Raw genomic sequence first — 24422 nt, forward strand, 5'->3', positions numbered from 1 at the left:
AAGATTTTATTTATTTATTTGAGAGAGAGAATGAGATAGAGAGAGAGAGCATGAGACGGGGGAGGGTCAGAGGGAGAAGCAGACTCCCTGCCGAGCAGGGAGCCCGATGCGGGACTCGATCCCGGGACTCCAGGATCATGACCTGAGCTGAAGGCAGTCGCTTAACCAACTGAGCCACCCAGGCGCCCAAAAATAATATTCTTATGATAAAATAGTATATAGTCATTTAAATCATTATCAAAAAGACTTTTTAATATGCAGGAAAACAATGTTAATGACAAAATGCAGCCTATAAAACTAAACTGCATGATGGGGTGCCTGGGTGGCTCAGTCGGTTAAACGTCTGCCTTTGGCTCAGGTCGTGATCCCAGGATCCTGGGATCAAGCGCCACATCGGGCTCCCTACTCAGTGGGAAGCCTGCTTCTCCCTCTCCCTCTCCCGCTGCACCTCCCCCTGCTTGTGCTTTCTCTCTCTCTGTCAAATACATATATAAAATCTTTAAAAAAAAAAAAAAAACTAAACTGCATGAGAGAAGCACCAGAATAGTATTGGTGGTTGAATTACTAGTGATTTTTTATTTTTAATTTGACTTATTTTTAAAATAAGTAATACTTGTATGAAAGGCAAAGTTTTGTATAAAGGGAGCATAAAGTAAAAAAGTTTCTCTACTATCCCCAGCTGTGTGGTTCATCTCTGTGGAAGCATTCGATGTTTGTTAGGGTATTCTAACATGAGAGATCATTTTTATCCATGTTTTATTTCTTTTATTTATTTTTAAGATTTTATTTGTCAGAGAGCCAGCACAAGCAGGGGGAGCGGCAGGTAGAAGGAGAAGCAGACTCCCCGTTGAGCAAGGAGCCCGATGCGGGACTTGATCCCAGGACTTTGAGATCATGAGCTGAAGGCAGGCCTGTAACCGACTGAGCCACCCAGGCGCCCCTATTCATGTTTATTTCTGATTTTTTTTCCTTTTATGCAACACACTTCCTTCTGCCTCCAAATCCAGGGATATGGAGTTAGAGAGGGAGGGACAGGACCATAGACTTCCTGCCCACATCTGTTTTTTGTCCCCCGCTACTCTTCTTGAGATCAAAGTTGACTGCAGCTACAGTCATTGAGGGGAATACTATCTCTAACCCAAAGAGCAAGGACATGCCATTTAAACTATGTCATTGCAGAACATTGCTATATACATATTTATATAGCCCACAAATAAGATTTGCTCATTGAAGTAGTTCAGTATCTGATCTATTTTCTTTTATAAAAATTTTTAATCATATGGAGAAAGAGAGGATGGTGTAATGAATATCCCAGTTACCCAGCTTCAGCCATTATCAGTGTTTCTTGTTTCATTGATTTTCCCTTACTCTGCAAATCCTAAACATCATCTCTTTTCATCTGTATGATGTATGTATATGTATCTCTAAAAGACTCTTTAAAAAAACAAAAGATGTAAAAATAATACCATTCAACTAGAAATAATTAACAGTGATTACTTACTGTCATACACTGCTGATGGAAATGTAAAATGGTACAACTTTTCAAAGTTTGGCAGTTTTCTTAAAAAGTTAAACATATACCTACCACCATCCTACTCCTAGGTATTTACCCAAGAGAAATGAAAGTATCTGTTCATGCTAAGACTCGTACAGGACTATTCATAGCAGCTTTATTAGTAATAGCCAAAACTGGAAACCACCCAAATGTCTATCAGCAGATGAATGGATAAACAAATTTTGATATATTCACACAGTAGAATACTGCTCTGCAGTAAAAAGGAATGGACTATTGATATATGTAACAGCATGGATGATTCCCAAAATAATTACGTTGAGTGAAAGAAAGTATACCTCCCCTCCAAAAAAGAGTATATACTGTATGATTCTTTTTATATAAAGTAGTAGAAAATGCGAACTAAGCTGTTGTGACAGAAAGCAGATCAAGTGGTTGGGGAGGAATTATAAAGGGACACAGGAAATTTTTGAAGATGATGGATAGGGGGACGCCTGCGTGGCTCTGTCGGTTAAGCGTCTGCCTTCGGCTCAGGTCATTATCCTGGGGTCCTGGGATCGAGTCCCACATTGGGCTCCCTGCTCAACGGGGAGCCTGCTTCTCCCTCTCCCGCTACTTGCTGCTTCCCCTGCTTCTCCTCTCTCTCTCAAATAAATAAAATCTTAAAAAGAAGATGCATAGGTTCCCAATATTGATCGTGGTAATGGTTTAATGGGTGTATGCATGTATATATAAGTACACTTTAAATATGTACAGTTTATTATTTGTTATACTTTAGGGTCATAAACTAATAATTCCTTAATATTACATATCCAGTCAATATTCAAATTTCCCTAATTATTATACATTTTAACAGCTTTTAAAAAATAGGATCTTAAGCAATGTCCACACATTGTATTCAGTCGATGCAGTGTCTTTTAATATATAGCTTCGTCTTCTTTATTTCTTGTAAAATATTTGTTGAGGAAACTGAGTTTTGTGTCCCCAAGGTTTTCTGTTTTCTGGATTTTGCTAATTATATCTCCATGGTAGTGCTTAACACGTTCCTCTCTGACTTCTATTTCCTTTAAACTGGTAGTTGATAACAGGCAGTTGAAGCTTGATTATGTTTAGGCTAGATTTTTTGGCAATAATATTTAATAGTGTTGTGAAGTGTATTTTCTGTTGTATCACATCAGGAGACATGTAAGGTCTGATTGTCTCCTTGTTTGTGATGCTAAAGTTGATAAGTGGTTTGGATGATATATCCATTATACAGTTCCCCGTCAGCTTCTGTATCTGTTTTGGCTTTGTATTCATGATCAAATTGAACAACCATTTCTGGAGAAGAACTGAAAATATGGAAATAAAGAAAGCTCTAGTACATTCTGATTTTTGAGTAAGAGTTTTTACTGTGGTTGCTTAAATAGAGAGCTTTCCTTTATTTCATTTTTACAATTTCTGTTTGTCTTCAGGACTCAGATCTGGTGTGACATAAGATATTTCTAGATACTTGACTTCCTCTCAAATTAGATTCACTGCTGCTGCTTTTTTAGCAACCTGTACTATCTGTTCCTCTCCTGTAGCACTTATTGTTTTATAATTATTGACTTTCTTAAGTTCTTGTCATTCTTCCCCCCCACCCCCAGGCCATGAGCTTTGTACTTACTCATCTCTTGATACATAGTAGGTGCTCAGTAAATGCATGTTGAATACATGTGCTTTCTTTCCTCTAATTATTTATAAAATGAACTTTAAATACTAGTACTTTGTGATGATATTCAGTTGCTCAGTAGAGGATATACACTATATACATATATATTTTTGTGTCTTTGTATATATTTAAATTAAGAGTTGTTGGATTACCTTTTAGATTGTGTATCTAGAGGTGTGAAATGCAGTTCCTGCTCTGGGAAGTTTTGCAGTCTTCATTTAGGCCCTCAGTTAGTTGTTGATCGTTAAAGTCCTAAACTATGTGATGTTAATTTACTAAGTACCATAAAAGGGTGGTGAAGGAAGAGATCATTGAAGATAGGAATCAAGAAATGATTCAGAGAGGAAGATTTGAATTCAGTCATGGTCAGAGAGGCTGTGATGGAATGGAAAGGGATGCTTCTGTTTCCATAAAAGAAGAAACATTTTGTTTCCGAAAAAATGAAACATCAGGAAAGGCAGGAAGTATTAATAGCAAAACAAATGAGACTTATTGTTATAAAGTATGCTTTCTCTGTTTAAGGATGCTTACAATGAGTTTTTAGCCTTTTCCCTGTTTCTTTTTGTGAAAGTTGTGTTTTTTTTTAAGATTTTATTCATTTATTTATTTGACAGAGATAGTGAGAGAGGGGACACAAGCAGGGGGAGTGGGAGAGGGAGAAGCAGGCTTCCCACTGAGCAGGAAGCCTGATGCAGGGCTCCATCTCTGGGACCCCGGGATCATGACTTGAGCCAAAGGCAGATGCTCAGCGACTGAGCCACCCACGCGCCCCTCTTTTTGTGAAAGTGTTAATGTGGTTCATTTCTTAAATCTTTGCCATCTTCTGGGACACCTGGCTGGCTCAGGCAGTTAAGGGCCCGCCTTTGGCTCAGGTCATGATCCCAGAGTCCTGGGATCGAGTTCTGCATTGGGCTCCTTGCTCAGCGGAGAGCCTGCTTCTCCCTCTGTCTGCCTCTCCCCCTGCTTGTGCTCTCTCTCTCTCTGACAAATAAAGTCTTTAAAAAAAAAAAAAAAATCTTTGCCCTCTTCTCATACACGGACACTCTTGATCCCTCTGTGAACTTCCAGTGTTAGTGCTCTTTCTCTCCCCAGAGTTTCCCTACTGCTTTGAAATCTCTTTAATCAGTTAAAGTATTCTCTTCATCAGTTTTGACAGCTAGGTAATTAACTTATTTACCCCCCCCCATTCTCTTTGTCCTAGTTATTCCTTTATTAAAAAAATAAAACAAAAACAACCCGTTTTATTGTCTGCAGTTTTTCTTCTACTTTTGGAAACAGGGTAAATACACAATTTCACTTTTACAGATGAGGAGAATGAGGCTCAGCTGTTTTCAAGGTCACATAGCTAGTTAAGCGGGAAAGCTGGGGATTTGAACATGGGACTGTTTGACCTAATCTTTTAGCTACACTAGACTTTAAGGTTGGATGAGTCTTTAATTTTTCACCCAGGTAGTGAGTTTTGATACCTACTGCACAGGGAGCACAAAGTTTTCCATAGAGCTTGGGAGAAGCAGGAGGAGCCTGGAAGCCTTTGCAGGTTAAACTTTTTTTTTTTAAAGATTTTATTTATTTATTTGACAGAGAGACACAGCGAGAGAGGGAACAGAAGCAGCGGGAGTGGGAGAGGGAGAAGCAGGCTTCCCGTGGAGCAGGGAGCCTGATGCGGGGCTCGATCCCAGGACCCTGGGATCATGACTTGAGCCGAAGGCAGACTCTTAACGACTGAGCCACTCAGGTGCCCCTGCAGGTTAAACTTTTAACTCCCACTAGCCTCCAAGTGAGAGCACTCGCCCCTCATCGTTGCACACAGAGGGCCCTGAGGGCATCTCCCATCCTCGGGGGCCAATCAGCCCACATAGATGAGTAGAACATAGAGAAAACTAGAAGGGCGGGCCTTAGTAATCACAACTCAGAACATACATATAGTTCATATGCTTTGAGGAATGTTTCTGGAACCTCCGACACTGAAATCTGGACCAATTCCTGGAGAAAAAGAATGGATGTGGGCCCAGTGAACCATATTTCTCACTTCTGTCAAGTGAGTGTTGAGTGTCCAAGGAGCCTAATGAAAAGCCATGAATGACGTGTGCTTTACACCCCAGTTTTTTTAAAGTCAGATTATTGAGGCATCACTGACATGAGTTTTGACATACACAGAGTTGTATGTGTATGATTACCACCACAATCAAGAAATAGAACATGTCCCTCACTATGGAAAGTTCCCTCTGAGCCCTTTATGATCAGCTTCTTCCTTGAAACTCTGGCAGCCACTGCTGTTTTTCTTTACCTATAATTTTGCCTTTTCTACAGTGTCATAAAAATGAAGTTGTAAAGTGTATAGCATTGGGAATCTCACTTCTCATTTTGCATAATGAGATTGAGGCATATTCATGTTGTCATGTGTATAAGTAACTTTTTCCTTTTTATTGCTGAGTGGTTGGTAATTTTTATAGAAAAAAAATACAGAAAAATCGGTCTAGGAAAGTAAATCTTTCAGCCGAGATGGAGTGACCATATATCCCAGTTTGCTTGCGACAAACCTGGTTTATGCATAATTGAGTGAAGAAAAAAAAGGGTCAGAACGGATCCATGAAATATTTTGAAGAAAGATTCAAGAAGACTCAGTGATCAGTTGGAAGAAGAAAGAAGTCAAAATAACGCCTAGGTTTTTAGTTGAGAGAAGTTTGATACCAGCAATTTAAAATGTGGTAGCTAGGAAGGGCATTTAGATGGTTTGACATTGGAAGAGATTGAAGAAGTTTTAGATGTGTTGACTTGGACTACCAATGCCAGATCGGGAGGCCAAATACATAGAAGTTAGAGGAGAGACTGTGTCTAGAGAAATAGCTGAAGCCTTGAAAGCATGTTTTTCCAATTTTAGTGTAGAGAAAAGAGTTGTTGAAGGAAAAGGAACCAAAAGGGAGTAGGGGAACAAGGAAACTCAAGATACTGTAGTGCTGTGTTCTATGAATAGATGCTGTGCGCACGTGCGCGCATTTGTTGGGGTGCTGTGAAATGATGAAAAAGCTAAATGGTGATGAAGAACAATCAGAGTCTTTAGATTGGCTTGGCTGACCTTGATATGAGCATCATCAGTGTTATAAAAAGGTCCCTTATAGCTTCAAGTGACCTTGAAGATGGAATTTTTTTTCAGATGAGAGAACAAAATAAAATCAAGGTTGTAAAGGGTTAAAGAGAAAATGGAAACTAAAAAGCACTCATTGTAGAAGTTTGGCAGGAAAGAGAAATAGAGAAAGAGTATAGGAGTTGATAGAGGAAACCTGAGCATGTTTGAAAGCAGAAGGAGAGGAATCAGTTCAAAGGGAGAAATTGAAGATATAGAAGTAGGGCGGGGAGAGCTAAGTCCCAAATGAGGTGAGAAGGCAACAACTGAGAAAATTAGATAGAGCTGTCCTAATTTTGGAAAAGGTAAAATATGAGCCTTCCTATGAAATGTTACCTCTGTGTGTTGGCATTTACACCTTTTTCACTTTTTTACTATAAGGGAGTTTAAACTGCTTTTTATAAGAGAGTGACCTCATTAAGTTAAAGTATTCAGATTATGAAAATAATTCATGTTCATTGTAGAAAACAGAGAAACCTATAAATGAAGGGAAAAAATCACCTGTAATTCCACTAGCAGTAAGTAACTTTTGTTAATGTTTTGACACAGCTCTTTTGAATGCATTGATCGTTTATATATTATATACACACACACACATATATAGTTTTTTTTTTTTTAAGATTTTATTTATTTGACAGAGAGAGACACAGCGAAAGAGGGAACACAAGCAGGGGGAGTGGGAGAGGGAGAAGCAGGCTTCCCGCAGAGCAGGGAGATCGATGTGGGGCTCGATCCCAGGACCCTGGGATCATGACTTGAGCTGAAGGCAGACACTTAACGACTGAGCCACCCAGGTGCCCCAACACACATATATAGTTTAGATAGCTTTTGAATAACCATTTATTTTTTAACCTACTCTTTATAATGCCATTATTTTTTGAACCTTCCACTCACAAAACATTCTTTGAAAATAGTGTTTTTATTTTTAAGATTTTATTTATTTATTTTGACAGAGAGAGACACAGCGAGAGAGGGAACACAAGCAGGGGAAGTGGGAGAGGGAGAAGCAGGCTCCCCGCAGAGCAGGGAACCCGATGCGGGGCTCGATCCCAGGACCCTGGAATCATGACCTGAGCCGAAGGCAGACGCTTAACGACTGAGCCACCCAGGCGCCCCGAAAATAGTGTTTTTAATATTTCACTGTAAGCATTGATCCCATTTCGATCAACTTTAGCATTCTCAGTTCCCTTTTTTATCACCTTTTTTTTTACCCTGATCCAAATTTCACTGTTAAACGTTTAAATGAGTGCTGCAGATACCAAAGTAGTTATTAAGTGTCTGGTAGCTGAATTTAGGTGGAGGGATCCATATCCGCAGGCTCTAAAGATTATACCAGAAAAATCTCATCTGTACCTTCTGTTCCTCTCCCCTTCATTGAAATTCTTAAAGAAAAAAACCCATGTTCATCCTTCCCATTCATTTTTTTTGTGTGACAGCTGCCTTATGGGGGAACCTCTGATTTGTCTGTCTTTTAAGCCTTAAAAATCCACTGGTCGTCACCATAGCACATACCCTCCCCATTGTCCGTCACCCAGCCACCCCATCCCTCCCACCCCCCCACCACTCCAGCAACCCTCAGTTTGTTTCCTGAGATTAAGAATTCCTCATATCAGTGAGGTCATATGATACATGTCTTTCTCTGATTGATTTCTTTCGCTCAGCATAATACCATCCAGTTCCATCCACGTCGTTGCAAATGGCAAGATCTCATTCCTTTTGATGGCTGCATAATATTCCATTATATATATATACCACATCTTCTTTATCCATTCATCTGTCGATGGACATCTTGGCTTTTTCTATAGTTTGGCTATTGTGGACATTGCTGCTATAAACATCGGGGTGCACATACCCCTTCAGATCCCTACATTTGTATCTTTGGGGTAAATACCCAGTAGTGCAATTGCTGGGTTATACAGTAGCTCTATTTTCAACTTTTTGAGGAACCTCCATACTGTTTTCCAGAGTGCTTGTACCAGCTTGCATTCCCACCAACAGTTAGGAGGGTTCAAGAAGATAGTAGGAAGAGAAAAATGAAGGGGGGGATCAGAGGGGGAGACAAACCATGAGAGACTATGGACTCTGAGAAACAAACTGAGGGTTCTAGAGGGGAGGGGGGTGGGGGATGGGTTAGCCTGATGATGGGTATTAAAGAGGGCACGTACTGAATGGAGCACTGGGTGTTATATTCAAACAGTGAATCGTGGAACACTACATCAAAAACTAATGATGTATGGTGATTAACATAACAGAATACTGTCCAGCCTAAAAAAAAAAAAAAAAAAAAAATCCACTAGTGGGATTTAGAAGAGAGAAGAAAATGTTACCCTTATAGGGTAAGGGAAGGATAGGAGGTAGGACTCCTTTATAGTTTTATGTTTATTTGTCTCTCTCCTGGCCGCTCCTTAGAATTGTACTCTCATTTTATTCAGCTATTCTGGATTGAAAGTTGACTCTACTGTGGTTAGGAATCAGTTGCATTGGATTAATGAAAACAAAGTTGTGGTAGAATAGCATGGATTCTATGCCCTACACTCTGCCACTAACTAGCCTAGTGTCTTTGGGCAAGTTACTTGATTTCCTGGGCTAAAAAAAACGTTAAGCTAAGGCTTTAAATTCTAAAACCTCTTTATTATTTATGTATTTTATTATTACATAATAATGATTATGTACAGTTTTCAACCTCAAGACTTTTGGGGAATACCATTCAAGACCTTTGTGCGAGTCTGTGGTGGTAATTGGAGAGTACTTGATACCAGGAATATTATCATAATTCTTTTTACACAAACATGCTTTGCTTTTTTTTTTTTTTTTCCATGCTTTGCTTTTTAAGAAGAGGAATGAAATGGCCTAGTGAAATTGCAGAGTTAAATGCAATGTAAATGATTGATATACTGTATTAATATAAAAAGAAAGCTTAATTTGATTTTGAGCTGTAACAAGTTATTAGAGACAAAAGTCTGGATGTGTTTCATTCCTGTATGATGAGTTTTTCTCATTGTTGTGAGTAGGTAGGGAGTATGTGAACACTTAGAGCTGTTTAATCTCTTCATTTGGCAGCCATTGTAGTAGATTATATGAATAGATCCCTTTTCATCTTTCTGATAAGAGATAGCTACTGTATAAGGGGAATTCAACCCTCCAGCTCTTTCTACCAGCCAGTTTTTTCCTACCTTTTCAAGAAAATATCCGTAGCAATCACTGTCTTACCTTTCTTTTTTTTTTTGTCTTATCTTTATTTAAGAAAATACATGTTGTAGTCAACGTTCAAAACAATTATACGTGAAGTTAGTATTTTGGTCTCTTCTCAGTATCTCCCAGACCTTGCTCTTTATTCTCTTTAATTCTTTTGCATTAAAAGAGTATCCTTTCTATAATCATTGTCTTCAACCACTCTTAATCCCATTTCAGATTATTCTCTTTTTGTATATTATCAAACAGCACTGTGGAAACACCTAGGAGCCTCAACAGTTGCTTTTTTTTTTTTTTTAAAGATTTTATTTATTTATTTGACAGAGAGAGAAACACAGCGAGAGGGAACACAAGCAGGGGGAGTGGGAGAGGGAGAAGTAGGCTTCCCACCGAGCAGGGAGCCCGATGTGGCATTCGATCCCAGGAGCCTGGGATCATGACCTGAGCCGAAGGCAGACGCTTAACAACTGAGCCACCCAGGGGCCCCCACAATCTAATTTTAGAAAATTCCATTACCACCATCACCCCCAGAGAAACCTTGTGTCCATTTGCAATTATTCTCACTCCCCCCTCAGCCCTAGGCAACCATTAATCTACTTTCTGTCTCTATGCTCTTTACTTTTTTTTCTTTTTGAGATGTTATTTATTTATTTGCGAGAGAGAGCATGAGCAGGGGGAGGGGCAGAGGGAGAGAGACAAGCAGACTCCCGGAGTGGAGAGCCTGAGTTGGGGCTCAGTCCCAGGACCCGGAGATCATGACCCGAGTTGAAGTCAGATACTTAACTAAGCCACCCAGGAGCCCCTCTATGCTCTTTACTTTTATGGACATTTCATATAAATGAAATAACATAATATCTTTTGTGTTTGGCTTCTTTCACTTAGGGTGATGTTTGTACATATTGTTGCATCTATTAATATTTTGTTCATTTTTGTTGTTGAGTAGTATTCCCAACAGATATATCACGTTTTGTTTTTCCATTCACCAACTGGTAGACATTTGGGTTGTTTCTACATTTTGACTATTCTGAATAATGTTCTTATCAACATTTGCATACAAGTCTTTGTGTCAACATAAACTTTCATTTCTCATGAATAAATATGTAGGGATGGAATTGCTGGGTCATATGGTAAATCAGCATTTAGCATTTCAAGAAACTGCCAAACTTTTTCAGAGTCACTATGCCATTTTACATTTCTATGGTAATGGGTGAGGGTTCCAGTTTCTCCACATCCTTCTCAGCATTTGTATGTCATTTTTATTATAGCCGTTCTAGTGGTTGTGAAATAGTACGTCATTGTGGTTTTAGCTTGTATCACTATCATGGCATGTCCGTGTTCTGTTGTTGTTGGTTGGAGTTGTCTATCAATGTTGATTTTATCCTGTTGGTGATGGTATTGTCTCATAGCCTTGTTGAATTTGTCTATTTGTTCCATCAGTCATTGGGAGGGGATATTGTTTGTTTGTTTCATATGTTTTCAGATTCTCTGGTGCTCTGAAATTTGACGATTATGTGCCTTGTTAGGTCTATTTTCATCCACAATGCTGACCCTCATTGTGCTCTTTCAGTTTTTTTTTTTTTTAAGATTTTATTTATTTATTTATTAGAGAGAGAATGAGCGGGCAGCAGGCTCCCACGAGTAGGGAGCCCAAGCAGGGAGCCCGATGTGGGGCTCAATCCCAGAACCCTGGGATCATGACCTGAGCCAAAGGCAAATGCCACCCAGCTGCCCCTCATTGTGCTCTTTCAATGTGGAAATTCATGTCCTTCAGTCCTGTACAGTTTTCATTTATTTATTTGATTTCTTCTTTGTTTTCTCTGTACTCTTTCTGAAATTCCATTTATTTGGATATTGGTTCCTCTAAGCCAATCTTACCTATTTTTTTTTTCTATATTTCAGGAGACACCCTCAAGTTTCTCTTCCAGCTTCTATTGATTTTTTTGCTATCTTATTATATCCTTTTTAATTTCCAAATCTTTGTTGTTTTTTGTCTCATTTGTGTTTCATGTATACAATTTGTTCTTATCTCTCAAGGATTTCTGAAAGTCAGGCTTATTAAGATATAATTTACATATAAAAATTCACCCTTTTTTGTGCATAGTTATATTAGTTTTGACAGGTAACTACCACCATAATCAAGATGGAAAACAGTTCTTTGGGAGACTCTGACCATCACTGATGTCAATATTTTTAGACGTGTGTGTGTATGTATGTATGTATGTGTGCTTTCCTCTGGGACTGATCAGAGTTCCCAAAGAAGGATCTTCTGTACTCTTCCTGGAGTGTATAAGGCTGGCCTCAGGCGAGGCAAATGGTAGAAAGAAGCTTAGATCTCAACATTTAGTATGTAAACTTTCACTTGATCACCTGTTAGAAAATACTCCTCTCCTTCATTCGTGCCTGGTGTTTCCTATCCCAAGGACTCTTGTTTTAAATTTTCCATATAATAAAATTTTATTGGAATGGGGAAAGGGATCTAGGGGCTAATTGTGTCTTAAATGGATATTCAGTCATTCTCCTTATTCTTAAGCCCACATTTATCCTCACTTCTTGAGATCCTCAATATTGCCAAGTCCTGGGCCTTTTGGGGATTCTGCTTTTTACCTTTCCTCATTGCTGATTTAGGTCTTGGCTTTCTCAGATCTGCTGTCATTTATCACTTCTGCTTTGCAGTTTCCAAAATGTTATTGCCATCAACTCATCTTTTCTTCTTTGTCCTTATGGGTTTTATGCCTTTAAAAACCTTTTACTATCATTGTAATGAGGTTTCAGGGAAGGGTAGAAGTAATTGCTTAAGTTTAGTCCATTATCTTGAATAAAAGTCCCCCTTTCTTTAAGAAAGAAAAGCTTACCTTGTGCAAAAGATCCTTTATGATCCAGCTTCTATCTCTCCAGCCTCAGTTTTTACTCTGCTACAACCCACCTCCAGCCTAAGATCCAGTCACATGCATCTTCTTAAGAGATTGCCCAACAAGCCATGTTGCTTCATGCCTTTCAGTTTTGCACATGCTATTTTTTCAATGTGCTATTTGTCCTTTAAGTCTGCTCAGTGAAGCTTTGCTGACTCACATGACTGCCCCTCTGTTGGAGTGTTTATTGTATTACTCTATTTTTTAAAAAGTCTCATCCTAAAGGTTTTTTAATCTAGGGGTGCAGCTGGATGGATTAATGGCCAGAAATCTTAGAATACCCTGAAATTATTTGCAAATTTTCATGTGTTTGTGCATATTTTTGGAAAGTTCTCTAAGGCAGATTTTCTTCTAAGAGTGTGCATCAGAAATGCTGTGGAGCTTTTTAAAAATATAATTGCTTTGGGCTTCACTCCAGAGACCTGCTGAGTTATAATCTGAAGTTAGGGCCCAGAAAGATGTATTTTCTAAAAGCTTCCCAAATGATTCTTTAGAAGAGCATCTCTGGTCTGTCATCTACATTAATTCTGGGGCCTGGCATATAGTGAATGCTCAGTAAACATTTAAAAAAGGAACGAGGGAGGAACTTGTGTTCAGTCATGGCCTGAAATAAACTTCCTATGTGAAATGTGAGTGTAAGTGGGGGAATCACTAATTTATTCTGTTATATAAAGGAAGTAATAGTATCTATTTCCCCCTCTTTGGATATAATTGAAGGAATAGAAAATTGTGGATTGTTTTTTCAAAGGTAGAGGAAAGCTCTGGAGAACTAACTGTAAGAATGAAAGAAAAATTTAAGGATTAGGCATAAAACAAATCAGATATATATAGTTTGATTTTTGTTCCTCTGCTGCTTGTAGTTGTATTTGACCCAGTGATTTGATTCTAAGACTAGGCTTCCATACATTTGGATGTCATTGATACTTACTATATAGACCTGATTTCATAACCTATAAATTTAAATTTAATATATGGCTGGTGATATAGAAAATAGGGAGATTGACATGTTGCATTGGCAAAAAATATGCCATATTATTGTTAACTGGCTGCAAATAAAGAATGAGAACAGGAGGAGCCTAATTTCCTGGAATGCCCTGCCTTCTGTTTCCTTTGTTTAAGGTTTTAAAATGTGTATAAATTAGAACTATGTTCTCTGCTTTACTCATGAACCTCTTTTACATAGTGTTATATTTTTATATGTCTGTTAATGATCAGGCTCTTTTGCTTTTTGTATTTTCCATTTATTATTTTTGTTTTGTTGTTTAGGTATTTAAGAGATTATGGCATCTGAAGCCCACAATGTTAAAAAACGAGCCTTTTGTAATAATATTGAGGATCATTCCACTGATCTTCCTAGAAAAAGGATCTCTAATTTTACTAATAAGAACATGAAGGAGGTAAGCGCATGGTTTCTAGGTAATGGGTAAGACGGTATCTTAATGTTTTCATGCTACTATAGCAGAATACAATAGACAGTGACTTATAAACAACAGGAATTTATTTCTCACAGTTCTGGAGGCTGGGCAGAAGTCCAAGATAGAGACCCTGGCCAATTTGGTATCTGGTTGGAGCCTCTTTCTGGCTCATAGTTGGCTGTCTTCTCTGCTGTTTCCTCACGTGGTAGAAAGGGCAAAAGAGCTCCCTGGCGTCTCTTTTATAAGGGCACTAATCCCATTCATGAGGGCACCACCCTCATGACCTAATCACCTCCTAGAAGCCCCACCTCCTAATATCATTCATTTTGGGCATTAGGATTTCAACATGAATTTTGAGGAGACATGGTCATTCAGTATATCACAGATAGTTTAAACTGTTAAGTCTATGGATAGTTCTGGTTAAATTATTTAAACGATAGGAGGGTGATACTTTGCTTATCTCCCAGAATTAAGTACAATTAATGAAATACTGAAAACTTTATATTCCAAAAGCTCTATAAAGTTTATGGACAGTATGCTGTTTTGATATGATATCATTTGAATATTATAGTTTAATTCTAAAGAGGAATCTCAGAGGTGCTTTTTGTTCACCATTGCAGGGCTCATTCATGCTGATATAATTTCTTTTAAATGATATTAAAAGTCAACACACTTATTAAGTACCCTGTAAGTAAAATATATGAGTAGTGGCATGGAAAATAGGGAGATGGATATGTTGCTTTGTCAGATATATCTATGCACAGTGTTGTTGTAACTACAGACTGAGACTGCTGCTTTAATCTGAAAAACTTAACTATGGAATTTCAGATTTGTTGATATCAGTCACAGAACTTAAATATGCTGTTAACTATCTACCTTTTGTTTTTCAGGTTAAGAAATCTCCAAAACAGTTGGCTGCTTACATAAATAGGTAAGAGCTTCTTTAAAGTTTGTGGGAAACAGAAATATTGAAAGCTAGGTAAGAATGAAAAAGAGGGAGGGAAAAAAAAGTCTTCTTGGGGCACCTGGGTGGCTCAGAGGGTTAAAAGTCTGCCTTCAGCTTGGGTCATGATCCCAGGGTTCTGGGATTTAGCCCCACATCCGGCTCCCTGCTTGGTGGGGGGCCTGCTTCTCCCTCTCCCTCTGCTGTTCCCCCTGCTTGTGCTCTCTCGCTCTCTCAAATAAATAAATAAAATCTTTAAAAAAAGAAAAGAAAAAGTATTCTCTTTTATTATAATAAGTAACTTATTGTCAAATAGCTCCTGTGTGCCATTCTCTGTGGAAAACACATCAGTATTATCTCTAATCCTTACAACAATCCTACTAGAAAGGTGTCATTGCCCCTAACAATTGATGAGAAAAACTAAAGACTTGTGATTTGTTCAGGGTCGTACAGCCAGAAAGTGGTAAAAATGACATTCGTTCCCAGATCTTTTGAACTCTAAAAGCACTTTCTACTAAACTACTGCTTCTCAGAATGGATCTGAGGACAGCGGGGGTTCCTGGAGTCCTTTCAGGTAGTTTATGAGGTCAAGACTATATTCATAACAATAACATTAATTCACCTTCTTGATTTTCACTCTTAGAAATAGTTTTCCAGGGACTACATGATATTTGATACCACAGTAGATTGAATGCAGAAGCAGATAGGAGAATCCAGCTGTCTTAACTAAATATTAGAGATTTTGCACAAATGTAAAAAAGTGCCATTCTTCTCACTATATTTTGTTTTGGGAAACGGGTTTTTTTTGGTAAAATATGCTATGTTAATATGTAATCTTATTATTACTTAAACGAATCAGTAAGTTTCCTCAGTTTCAGTGTCTGATACAGTAAATATCAGTAGATATTGCCCACATAAAAAAATTCTTTCGAAATCTCAGTAATTTTTAAGAGTTGCAAACTATCCTGAGGCCAAAACATTTGAGAATCACTGTATGAAACTGTGAGATTTGCTCTATTGTGTCTTATTTAAACAAATTAAATATACTTAAGTTTAATCAAAATAATTATTCTTGGGGCTCTTGGGTGGTTCAGTCGGTTAAGGGTCTGCCTTCGGCTCAGCCATGATCCTGGGGTCCTGGGATCTAGCCCCGCGATGGGCATGCTGCTCAGCGGGGAGTCTGCTTCTCTCTCTCCCTCAAACCCTCCCTCTGCTCATGCTCTCACTCCCTGTCTTTGTCTCTCTCAAATGAATAAATAAAAAATCTTTAAAATATATATGTATATTCAAATTTGCACAATTCAGATATATTTCATTTTTAAAGCATATAGTTATGCTTCTTCAGTTTCATTTAGTATAAAGTATTATCCTTTTCATTGCTTTCCAGTAGGTTTGTAATTTTTTCTCTTTAATTTTCTTCTTTGATCTAAGAGTTAGGATTTTTAAAATTCTATTTACTTCTAATTTTAGTGGATTGTGATCACAAAATGTGACCTATTAAATCTTTCTGCTAAAAAGTTGTAAAGGTTTTCATGTAGTTCTTTTTCATTTAAGCAAATCAATTCTTCTTACAGAACAGTTGGACAAGCTGTGAAAAGCCCAGATAAACTACGTAAGGTGATCTATCGCAGAAAGAAAGTGCATCATCCCTTTCTAAATCCTTGTTACAGAAAAAAACAGTCCCCTAGAACTGGGGGCTGTGACATGGCAAATAAAGAAAATGAACTGGCTTGTACAGGCCACTTGCCTGAAAAATTACGCCATGATAGTCGAACATATTTGGTTAACTCCAGTGATTCTGGTTCTTCACAAACAGAAAGCCCATCATCAAAATATAGTGGGTTTTTTTCTGAGGTAAGTCATTTAAATGAGCTTAACTTTATTCCTGTTATACTATTCGCTTTTTCTTTGTCATATTCTGCTAGCAGAGTCGTTCATTGCCTGTTGAATTCAGACTCTGAGTGATTCTAACTCCCTGAGACAGTTTTCTAGATTAACCAAATTTGAATCACTAGTTACTCCATTTCACTAAGTTAATGATATCTGAGATGGAATGAAATGGTTGACAAGCTGCTATAAATATTCAAAATGGCAAGTTGGCCAGCAGAGATTTAAAGGAAGGGAAAAGAAGGTATCTGGCCTAAAAAGTAGACCACCAAAGCCAGTTAATTATCCAGGAACAAATGTTTTGCTTGGCTCTCAGAATTGCCTTTGGAAGCTTTGTTCAGGAAAACATGCTGAGCTTTGCTGCTCTTCTAGCTCAGGTGAAATTAGTTGTTTGAACAGGCTCAAGGGAATTTGGGGGGGGGGTGGTGAAAGAAATATTCTAAAACTGGATTGTAATGATGGTTGTATAATTCTGTCATGATCTGTGAGAAGAAAGGAAGCAGGGGGGCACTGGGTGGCTCAGTCACTTAAGCCTCTGACTCTGTTTCCACTCAGGTCATGATCTCAGAGTCATAAGATTGAGTCCTGTGTAGGGCTCTGTGCTCAGGGTGGAGTCCGCTTGGGATTCTCTCCCTTTTCCTCTCCCTCCCTGTGCGTACATGCGTGTGCTTGCTCGGTCACTCTCTCTCTAAACTAAATAAATAAATTTTTTTTTTTTTTTTAAAAAGGGGGGGAACCTGGGTGGCTCAGTCATTAAGCGTCTTGCCTTTGGCTCGGGTCGTGATCCCAGGGTCCTGGGATTGAGCCCCACATTGGGCTCTCTGCTCAGCGGGAAGCCTGCTTCTCCCTCTCCCACGTCCCCTGCTTGTGTTCCCTCTCTCGCTGTCTCTCTCTCTGTCAAATAAATTAAATCTTTAAAAAAAAAAAGGGAATCAAGGAGAATGATTTAATAGTGAATTATCATGGACCCTGGAGAATAGGATGGTAATCAAACTTGGTATTAAAGAGAATCACTGTCATGCAGATTCATTCACAAATACTTAATTGAGGGCTCCCAACTGTGTAATGCATTCTGCAGGCTCTGAGGAGTTACATCGGTAGATGAAAAACAGACACTGCTCCTACTTTCATGTAGTTAGAGAAATGATGGGGCCAACACTAATCAGATAATCAAAGAAACTACATACCCTGAAGAAAAAGAACATATGATTATATAACCCAGAAATCTGGCCTAGATTGGGACCTAGGTTGGTTCATCAGCTGAATTGAGGGAATGGACATTCTCAGTGCAAATACCTTTATTAAAAAAAAAACAAACAACTTCAGTTATACATTTGAATTAGTGCCATGGTGAGTCATTTTTCAAGGTCCCCCTTTTACTTTGCTCTCAGTTTGATTACTTTGCACAAACCTTCCTTAGCATGACACTTAGCTAATAAATTTATTGATCTTTTGTTTCTTTTTTTTTTTTTAAGATTTATTTATTTTGAGAGAGCGCTCACTTGTGCATGCAGTGGGGAGGGGCAGAGGGAAAGAGAGTCTTTTTTTTTTTTTTTTTAAAGATTTTATTTATTTATTTGAGACAGAGAGAATGAGATACAGAGAGCATGAGAGGGAGGAGGGTCAGAGGGAGAAGCAGACTCCCTGCCGAGCAGGGAGCCCGATGCGGGACCCGATCCCGGGACTCCAGGATCATGACCTGAGCCGAAGGCAGTCGCTCAACCAACTGAGCCACCCAGGCGCCCGGGAAAGAGAGTCTTAAGCAGACTCTGTGCTAAGCACGGAGCCCAACACAGAGCTTGATCTCACAACCTGAGCCAAAACCAAGAGTCGATCGCTTAACCGACTCTGCCACCCAGGAGCCCCTGATCTTTTGTTATTTCATACCTTTTTTACTGACTCAGTAGTGCCTGCTCTAAAAACCTAAATCTAAAAGTGTTAACATTATTTTGTCAAAGTTCAAATACACATAACCTTTTGATCCAACAGTTCTGTGCCTAGGTATATACCCAAGAGAATTGAAAACATATGTCCATACAAACACTTATAAACAGATGTTCATAACATTCATAATAGCCCAAAGTGGAAACATTCCAAATGTCCTTCACTTGATGTATGGATAGATAAAATGTCATATATTCATACAGTGGAATATTATTTGACCATTATAAAGAGTAAAGTACCAATATATGCTACACTATGTATAAACCTTGAAAACATTATGCTGTGTGAAAAAAGCCACATCAAAAAGGCCACATATTGTATAATTCAAATTATATGAACTGTCCAGACTAGGTGAAGTCATAGAGACAAAAAGTAGATTAATGGTTGCCAAGGGCTAGAAAGAAGGGAGATTGGAGTTCAGGGTTTCTCTTAGGGGTGATGAAAATGTTGATTTTATTTTATTTTTTTTTATTTTTTTAAGATTTTATTTATTTATTTGAGACAGAGAGAATGAGAGAGACAGAGAGCACATGAGAGCGGGAAGGGTCAGAGGGAGAAGCAGGCACCCTGCCGAGCAGGGAGCCCGATGCGGGACTCGATCCCGGGACTCCAGGATCATGACCTGAGCCGAAGGCAGTCGCTTAACCAACTGAGCCACCCAGGCGCCCCGAAAATGTTGATTTTAAAATTAATTGTGGTGGGGCGCTTGGGTGGCTCAGTTGGTTAAGCGACTGCCTTCAGCTCAGGTCGTGGTCTCAGGGTCCTGGGATTGAGCTCCGCATTGGGTTCCCTGCTCGGCAGGGAGCCTGCTTCTCCCTCTCCCTCTCCCTCTGAGGCCCCTCCTCCCTGCTTGTGCTCTCTCTCTCTTAAATGCATAAATAAAATCTTTTAAAAAAATAAATGAATAAAACTGTGGTGATGGTTGTACAATCCACAGATATACTAGAAACTGAATTGTACATTTTTAAGTGCTTAAGTTTTATGGTATGTGAATTATATCTTAATCTGTTACTTAAAACAATGAATCTAGTTGTTCCGGTGCTAAAAATAATCTTACCGAAATATTTGTATAAGTGCACATATTTACATACATAAGGATGTTCACTGATGCATAGTTTTATTTATTTTTTTATTTTATTATTTTTTTTTTTTTAGATTTTATTTATTTATTTGAGAGAGAGAGAATGAAAGACAGAGAGCATGAGAGGGAGGAAGGTCAGAGGGAGAAGCAGACTCCCCGCCGAGCAGGGAGCCCGATGCGGGACTCGATCCCGGGACTCCAGGATCATGACCTGAGCCGAAGGCAGTCGCTCAACCAACTGAGCCACCCAGGCGCCCCTGATGCATAGTTTTAATAGGGAAAAACCAGAATCAATCTAAGTAAATTATGGTGTATAACAACTGGAGATTGTTTTTTAAAAATGAGGTTGATCTGTGTTTTTTTTTTTTAAAGATTTTATTTATTTATTTGACAGAGAGAGACACAGCAAGAGAGGGAACACAAGCAGGGGAAGTGGGAGAGGGAGAAGCAGGCCTCCCTCTGAGCGGGGAGCCTGATGCGGGGCTTGATCCCAGGACCCTGGGATCATGACCTGAGCCAAAGGCAGACGCTTAACGACTGAGCCACCCAGGCGCCCCGAGGTTGATCTGTGTTTTGACATTAAAATCTTTATAATATATAAGTGAAAAACAAGGTTTTCGAAAATACAGGTATTATAATATTTTAATTTTATATCTAATTTGTCGGTCTAGAAAATGGTTTGGAAAGATACATACCAGTTTGTTAACTGTGATTACTTCTGGGAAGTGTTACTAGATTTTATCTGGGTAGATAGAGATTATTCACTTTTTCTTTGATACAGTTCTGTGCTATTTGAACATTTTACAAGAGGAACGTATTACCTTACTATATTAAAAAAAGGAATGAATGAATTTAAATACTGGTCATAGAACTGAATTTTTGTGGTTCCCTTCCCGTGTTATTCAGTATATATCTATCTTTGCTTTTAATCCACATAATAAATGCTAGGTTTGTAGGTGAGTTAAAAATAATTTATTTTACAAATTATTGAGATTTAAAAAGAAAATGGTAGCAAATAAAAAGTATTGATAAAAAAATAAACAAGTCCTGGGGCACCTGGGTGGTGGCTCAGTCGTTAAGCGTCTGCCTTCGGCTCAGGTCACGATCCCAGCGTCCTGGGATTGAGCCCCACATCAGGCTCCCTGCTCCGCGGGAAGTCTGCTTCTCCCTCTCCCACTCCCCCTGCTTGTGTTCCCTCTCTCGCTGTGTCTCTCTCTGTCAAATAAATAAATAAAATATTTAAAAAAATAAACAAGTCCTAAATTTATTCAGATCATTTGTTTACTTTGTTCAACTGCAACATTCCTTTTTTGGGGTCAGTAAAAGGAGTCACCTCTGCATAATTTTAAAATATGTCTACCAGGATAATTTAACTGGAAAAAAATGGTTTCATGTCATGTTTCAGTGTGCTTTTTAACAAATTAGATGACTGCCTTTCAGGTTTCTCAGGACCATGAAACAATGGCACAGGTTTTGTTCAGCAGGAATTTGAGATTGAATGTAGCTTTAACATTCTGGAGAAAGAGAAGTATAAGTGAACTTGTAGCTTATTTGGTGAGGTAAGTATGACCTTTTATGCTTTTGTTCAGTTAAAGTAATTTCCATGTTTTACCTTGAAGTGCCTGTTCTTTTTTATGTTATACTGGCTAAAATTTTAACTTCCTGTATTTAGGTTCAGTAGCAACAATATATTTTAAATTATATTTATCACCAGTCGAAGAGTAATCAATATACAGAAAACCATTATGTTTCATCATATTGAACAAAGCTGTTACCTTCTCTAGGGTTCTTATATATAAAACCAAGAGATACCAGTATGGGAAAAGTAACCTTTTAAAAATCCTCTTTGAGTCAGAATTTTAAGCCTGGCTTTCCTCAGTATATTCAAGTCTCTTCTCAAACATTATCTTTTTTCCCCCCCTCTAGAGAGAGAGGGTGTGTGTGGGGGGTGGGGGGCGTTGTCAGGCAGGCAGAGAGGGAGAGAAAGATTCTTTGAGCAGGCTCTGTGCTCAGAGCCCCACGCAGGGCTAGATCTCATGCTCCTGAAATGATGACCTGAGCCAAAATCAGGAGTGAGATGCTTTAACCATCTGAGCCAACCAGCCACCCCCACTTCTCCAGTATTATCTTAATGAAGCCTTCCCTGACCACCTTATTTAAAAATACATATTTCGGGGCACCTGGGTGGCTCAGTTGTTAAGCGTCTGCCTTTGGCTCAGGTCATGATCCCAGGGTCCTGGGATCGAGCCCCACATCGGGCTCCCTGCTCGGCGGGAAGCCTGCTTCTCCCTCTCCCACTCCCCCTGCTTGTGTTCCCTCGCTTGCTGTCTCTCTTTGTCAAATAAATAAATAAAATCTATTAAAAAATACCTATTTCTTCACTCCCTGTCTCTCCTGTTTTATTTTTTCCCATAGCACTTACTACCATCAACTTGCTCTATATGTATTTTACTTGTTATCTGTCTCTGTCTTCTTCCACACCCCATCCCTACACACACTCTGAAATACAAGTACTGTATCTCTTTGTTTACTGCTGCATCCCCAGCACCTGGCTCATCATAGAGACTTAGATTCTTTGCTGAATGAGTAAATTTTTCAAAAGCAGTGTGAAAGTTACAGATAAGGAAATCAGCACTCTAAGCAGTTTTGTACCCACAGGATAGAAGACCTTGGAGTTGTTGTGGATTGCCTTCCTGTGCTCACCAATAGGTAAAAAAAAATATTTTTCAGAAAAAAAGTAAGTTTAAAGAAGGACAAATGACTTATTCATAATTTTACAACTTAGTATTTATTTTAGTTTACAGGAAGAAAAACAATACATCTCACTTGGCTGCTGTGTAGATTTGTTGCCTCTAGTAAAGTCCCTACTTAAAAGCAAATTTGAAGAGTAAGTGCTAATGTGACTCAATTCATTTTTCTCTTACAGCATCCTTGATTTTGTTGCTTGTGAGTACATAGTGGTAGTTTGAACTCCATGAGACATGCATGGTATCTGTTTTCAAGGAGCTTATAGCCCAATTAAGAAAAGAATATGAAATGATTAAAGATTAATTACAAAAGCATCTATAAACAACTTACATAAAATACAGCTTTTGAAAGTAGTGAAATAAAATTTTTAAAGGGGAAAAATCAGTGTGTGTATGTGCTTTTTGAGGTGGGAGCTGAGTATCTTTTTTTGTAAAGGCTTGTTGGGTGAAAACACTTGAATTCTGTAACAAAATGTCATTTCAGATATATAATAGTTGGTTTAAACTGGCTTCAAGCAGTCATAAAAAGGTGGTGGTCAGAACTATCATCCAAAACAGAAATTGTAAATGATGGGTGAGTATATCTTTAAAAATAAACTCATTCTAATAAAATTTTTTTCAGAAAAGCGGTTTGATTAAAAGATGATAATTCTGTTCCATGATCATCATTAAATAAAAATTTATTTTCTTTTCAGAGAAATATTAAATTGGAATAGTGTTCACATGCGAAAATTACATATGAAAGTTGAATTCCAGAGCCCAGTAACCCCCTCTATCTCTTTTTCTGGCAGAACCTTACACTTCATTTTAGGAGGAAAAAGCACAATAGTGCTTTAACCCTCATACCTGTTATAATGAGTAAGGGAGAAAAAAAGAGATGGCTTTTGGGCGCCTGGGTGGCTCAGTTGGTTGAGCAACTGCCTTCGGCTCAGGTCACGATCCCAGAGTCCTGGGATCGAGTCCCGCATCGGGCTCCCTGCTCTGCGGGGAGCCTGCTTCTCCCTCTCCCACTCCCCCTGCTTGTGTTCCCTCTCTCGCTGTGTCTCTGTCAAATAAATAAATAAAATCTTTAAAAAAAAAAAAAAAAAAAGAAGACTGTTGGGAGATTTTTTTGCAGCTTCATGATAATCTGGTTCATCTAGTAGAATACCCACACATTTTTACATCAAGGCAATATTCAAATTATGATGATTATAGTACAGTTTTTAGAATTATAATCATCCACATCGGATTCTCAGGTTAATGTCTAGGTAGTCAAAGACCTATAGGATGCAGGATGCTTCCATCCCTGTGCCTCAATACTTAACTCACCAAAAGCCATCTTTTTTTTTTTTTTTTTTAAAGATTTTATTTATTTATTTGACAGAGAGAGACACAGAGAGAGAGGGAACACAAGCAGGGGGATTGGGAGAGGGAGAAGCAGGCTTCCTGCAGAGCGGAGAGCCCGACGCGGGGCTCGATCCCAGGACCCCGGGATCATGACCTGAGCCGAAGGCAGACGCTTAACGACTGAGCCACCCAGGCGCCCCTCCCAACAGTCTTCTTAAAGATTTTTTTCTTTAGGCTCTCAAAAATTTCCCACTTCATACCCAAGACCAGGTTGTCCAAATGCTGCTCCAAATGCCTAGTTTTCTTTCCTGCTTTAACAAATAAATAATCTTTAATTTCCATGATGGGCAAGTATTATTTTAAAGAGTTACTTGATTTCAAATGGTACAATTTCTCTTGATAAATACTTGAAAATTTGAAACTGTGTTCATTAAGTGTATTTAGTAAGTCCATATTCTTATATTTGCATTCTTTTTTCTTTTCTCATAGAAATATTCAGATTTTAAAACAACAATTAAGTGGATTATGGGAACAGGAAAACCATCTTACTTTGGTTCCAGGATATACTGGTAATATAGCCAAGGTAATCCACATTTAAGCTTAAAATCTCTATTTAAGCTTAAATATTAGAAATAATATATTAGT

At 38.5% G+C, this 24422-nt stretch overlaps 1 protein-coding gene across 2 annotated transcripts in view; it reads left to right on the plus strand.

The window, feature by feature from the left end:
* The window catches only part of KATNBL1 (katanin regulatory subunit B1 like 1), a 43326-nt gene that overhangs the window by 13537 nt on the left and 5367 nt on the right, over positions 1 to 24422 (plus strand). For both annotated transcript variants that reach the window (XM_021695491.2, XM_021695492.2), the window contains exons 2-9: positions 13698 to 13828; positions 14737 to 14777; positions 16364 to 16643; positions 21142 to 21260; positions 22360 to 22410; positions 22499 to 22588; positions 22933 to 23022; positions 24267 to 24360. In XM_021695491.2, the coding sequence (XP_021551166.1) occupies positions 13712 to 13828; positions 14737 to 14777; positions 16364 to 16643; positions 21142 to 21260; positions 22360 to 22410; positions 22499 to 22588; positions 22933 to 23022; positions 24267 to 24360 (882 nt within the window). In that variant the 5' untranslated portion in view covers positions 13698 to 13711. The remainder of the gene's footprint in view (positions 1 to 13697; positions 13829 to 14736; positions 14778 to 16363; positions 16644 to 21141; positions 21261 to 22359; positions 22411 to 22498; positions 22589 to 22932; positions 23023 to 24266; positions 24361 to 24422) is intronic.

This window comes from Neomonachus schauinslandi, chromosome 9 (genome assembly GCF_002201575.2).
Source record: "Neomonachus schauinslandi chromosome 9, ASM220157v2, whole genome shotgun sequence".
NCBI classification, from domain to species: domain Eukaryota; kingdom Metazoa; phylum Chordata; class Mammalia; order Carnivora; family Phocidae; genus Neomonachus; species Neomonachus schauinslandi.